The sequence below is a fragment of the Aphanomyces astaci genome (genome assembly GCF_000520075.1).
Source record: "Aphanomyces astaci strain APO3 unplaced genomic scaffold supercont1.1, whole genome shotgun sequence".
Classification (NCBI taxonomy): Eukaryota; Oomycota; class Saprolegniomycetes; order Saprolegniales; family Verrucalvaceae; genus Aphanomyces; species Aphanomyces astaci.
This window is the reverse complement of record NW_009798264.1, coordinates 195,969-199,058: the sequence shown is the minus strand read 5'-3', so window position 1 is coordinate 199,058 and position 3,090 is coordinate 195,969. Positions and strand designations below refer to the sequence as shown.

At 50.8% G+C, this 3,090-nt stretch overlaps 2 protein-coding genes across 2 annotated transcripts in view; one reads left to right on the top strand and one right to left on the bottom strand.

Annotated features, from left to right (window-relative positions):
- Positions 1-196: 196 nt before the first annotated feature.
- Positions 197-1,051, top strand: H257_00073 (hypothetical protein; the record flags this gene model as incomplete). The annotated part of the gene is made up of 1 exon (XM_009822587.1): positions 197-1,051. One exon carries the CDS (start codon positions 197-199, stop codon positions 1,049-1,051), a length of 855 nt encoding a protein of 284 aa, XP_009820889.1.
- Positions 1,052-2,052: 1,001 nt separating this feature from the next.
- Positions 2,053-3,090, bottom strand: part of H257_00072 (hypothetical protein) — a 5,017-nt gene continuing 3,979 nt past the window's right edge. The window contains exons 8-12 of the mRNA XM_009822586.1: positions 2,918-3,084; positions 2,706-2,868; positions 2,495-2,629; positions 2,398-2,439; positions 2,053-2,337 (exon numbers count right to left, since the gene is read on the bottom strand). Of these exons, the coding sequence (XP_009820888.1) occupies positions 2,136-2,337; positions 2,398-2,439; positions 2,495-2,629; positions 2,706-2,868; positions 2,918-3,084 (709 nt within the window). The 3' untranslated portion in view covers positions 2,053-2,135. The remainder of the gene's footprint in view (positions 2,338-2,397; positions 2,440-2,494; positions 2,630-2,705; positions 2,869-2,917; positions 3,085-3,090) is intronic.

The following is a 3,090-nucleotide window of genomic DNA, read 5'->3' as shown; positions in this document are numbered from 1 at the left end:
CGACATACCACTGAGCTGCAGGAGCAGTTAAATTTTAGATCCTAACAATTTAAATCAATGTATAAACCTAACGTGCAAACCTTTTCTACCAATCGTTGAGTTTCCTCATGTGCTGTCTCTCAACTGCCGTATAAACAAATTTGAATGGTCTTGCCTCTTTTCATTTTCTCCCTGGTTAGCTATGACGAACACGAACATGTCCATGCAATTCCTTTGCAACATGACCTTCACGGCCATCGGCGCTGGAGCGGTGCCGATGGTGGTGGTGCCCGATCCGTCAGGTCGTGAAACCGCAACTCAGCGACGTCGCCGCCAGCGCGAGGCATCAGTGCAGCGCCGCTTCCAAGTGAACGAGGATCGTCTGTCCAGCAACCGCAACGGCCGCAACGACCGACCATACTACGATGACCGCCGTAACGACCGCCCGTATTACCACGACCGACGCAACGCGGACTACTCGTTCTCTGGCCGTGGTTGTCGTGGCGGTGGTCGAGGCGGTGGTCGAGGTGGCGGCCGTCCCCGGACTCCTTCGCCTCAAAATGACCGCGGCCGCCGCCCACACTCGCCTGCCAATACAAATGACCGCAGCCAAGTGCAAACTCGAAACGCCGGATGGGGTCCACCACCACCAATGACCCGCAACGGAGGATGGGACATGCCTATCATTGTGCATGATGCCGTCGTACTTGAAGATGTGACATCTGCGGCGTCACCCATAGCTGGTACCGTGCCCGAGACATCTGCGGCGTCACCCGAAGCCGGTGCCGTGCCCGCGCCGTCGCAAACAGCCAAAGTGGATGCCGTGCCAGCGACACCTGCGTCGTCGCTCGAAGCCGTTGCCGCGCCCGCGCCGTCGCAAACAGCCGAAGTGGATGCCGTCCCTGCGCCGGAGGAAGTCGCGCAAGTTGTTGCGCCGCCACTCCAAGTTAACATTCTCACTGCTGGCGACGACGATCTTGTCGTTGCGCCGCTCGAAGGAGGAAAAACACCTTGGCCGATCGATGGTCATTTGGCCGATCAATGGTCGATCACGTTATGTTATAATTTATGACAAACAATGGTTGTTAACTTATTGCTATCTTTGGAGAAATCGTCGTAACACCATCTTTAGGCCAGTATAAGTGTATAACGATTGAGGGGATCAATGCGAAACTTTACATACACGGTTGTGACCTTATGTACTACGGCGTGTGATAGTAAACCAAATAGTGTTAGATGATTGCGATATTCATGAACAAAGTAAGCTATATTTTTCAAAAATGGAATGTTTGAAGCTCCAATTCTTGCCCACTATTGTCCCAACTTAGTGAACTCTTATCAACTTCCATAGGCACCATCGAGATCTACTTGCACGCGAAAGTTTATGGCATATCGCCCAACCATTAGGTTAGGGTTCGTCTGGTAACCGGAAATATTGCAATATTTATTCAACAAATCTGATCAAAATTGAAAGATGTCTTGCTTGCAGAGGTTTAACCCAAATCGAATAATTCCACGTGGGATTTACTCGTTGAAGAGGTCCAAAACGCGACATTACAAATGGACCTTTTACATCCATTTTGAAAATGGCATTTTGGTTAGTCCCATTTTGCGAGAAAATGGAATATTATTTTTGAAATGTTACCAGACGCACCCTTAACTTCGTTAAGTTATAATGTAATAATATAACTTTGAAATGTCATTTAAAAAATTAACTGGGTTTGTGCGAGAAAGTACGAAACCGCCGAATTGTCGAAATGTTCGCCGTCCACGAGCTGGACAACGAGGTGCGGCGTTTGGCGGACAGCAACAAAGATGCTTCGGCGACGTCAGACGACAAACCGCGCCGATCCCAGTGATAGATGCTTCTAGCTATACTTGAAGCGTGATGGAACATTATGTTGTGTTGGCAATGTTCATGGAATTCTCGTTGCTACTAACTATCGCCTGTTCCCGCAGCCTCCCGTCGAATGGAAGGATGGAATCCTAACGTAGCCACATGAATGCTACTTGAAGTGTTTGCGTCGGTGCCACCCAACAAGAAAACAAAAACGTTTCTGATTTTCGTATGAACCGTACTCTATACACCTAGAAACTACACACCCACTGCCTACAGCCCAGCCAATACCCACGAGTGTTCAAATGTCAACAAAGCATCAGACGACACACGACCCACGGGTATGCATGAACCGCTTAGCTTGGGCGAGGCGTGTGGCGGGGGTGGGCGTGAAATGGTTGTGGTCCACTGTACCGAAGGAAGACACCCATGACGGCACGACCATCACCGGCAAGAGCGCGTAGATGCTGATTAGTTGGCTCGGTAGTTGGTTGGCATCCCGCTTGTCCTTGCCCCACTTTCTACGATGTGACAGAGTAAACACTATGGCCGACCCTCGAGAAATTCTGAATCGTACGTACTGACGCTCGACGACGGCCGTGTACCCCATGATGGCGATGGTACTTGACATCCAACACAACAACTTCAGCATTGTCAATGAAAGTTGTTTTTGTGTACCTCGGTTTGCAATACATTTTGTTGCCCATTTTGATGCCGTTGGAAGGATCCAGCGGGAGGGCCGTGATGCAGTTGGGCAAATGGAGGGCCGACAGCACCGAGTTGGACCGACACCACACCGTGGACACGAGCCACCTACGTCAGCAGCCAATGCGCGGTCATAAGGGAAGTTGGTAGCTAATTCATGTGGCTGCTGTCTTATCAAACATACTTCTTGTGCCTGATGCGGCGGTAAATGGACGAGATGGCGATGGCGATCCCGAAACTGCCGCCGCCGGCGGTGACAATGGTTTCGGCCAAGTAGGTCACAACGGGCGGCGTCCCTTCGGCCACGTACGACCCGCTTGGCCAAGAGGCATTATTCACGTAAAAGCCTGTCCGCCACACAATATACATGAGATATATTTGGTGAAAACATGTTACCTAGGAAGGCGGGGGCCGAGAAGAATTTGTTGTACACGTCCAGGAAAAAGGCGTCGTGGCACCACACTTGGGTCATCCACACGATGCACACGGCTGTGAAGATGGGCGCAGAGTACCCCACGCATGAGCTGAAGGACCGCAGAAGCCCCACAAGTGTGTCGAAAAGACTACGG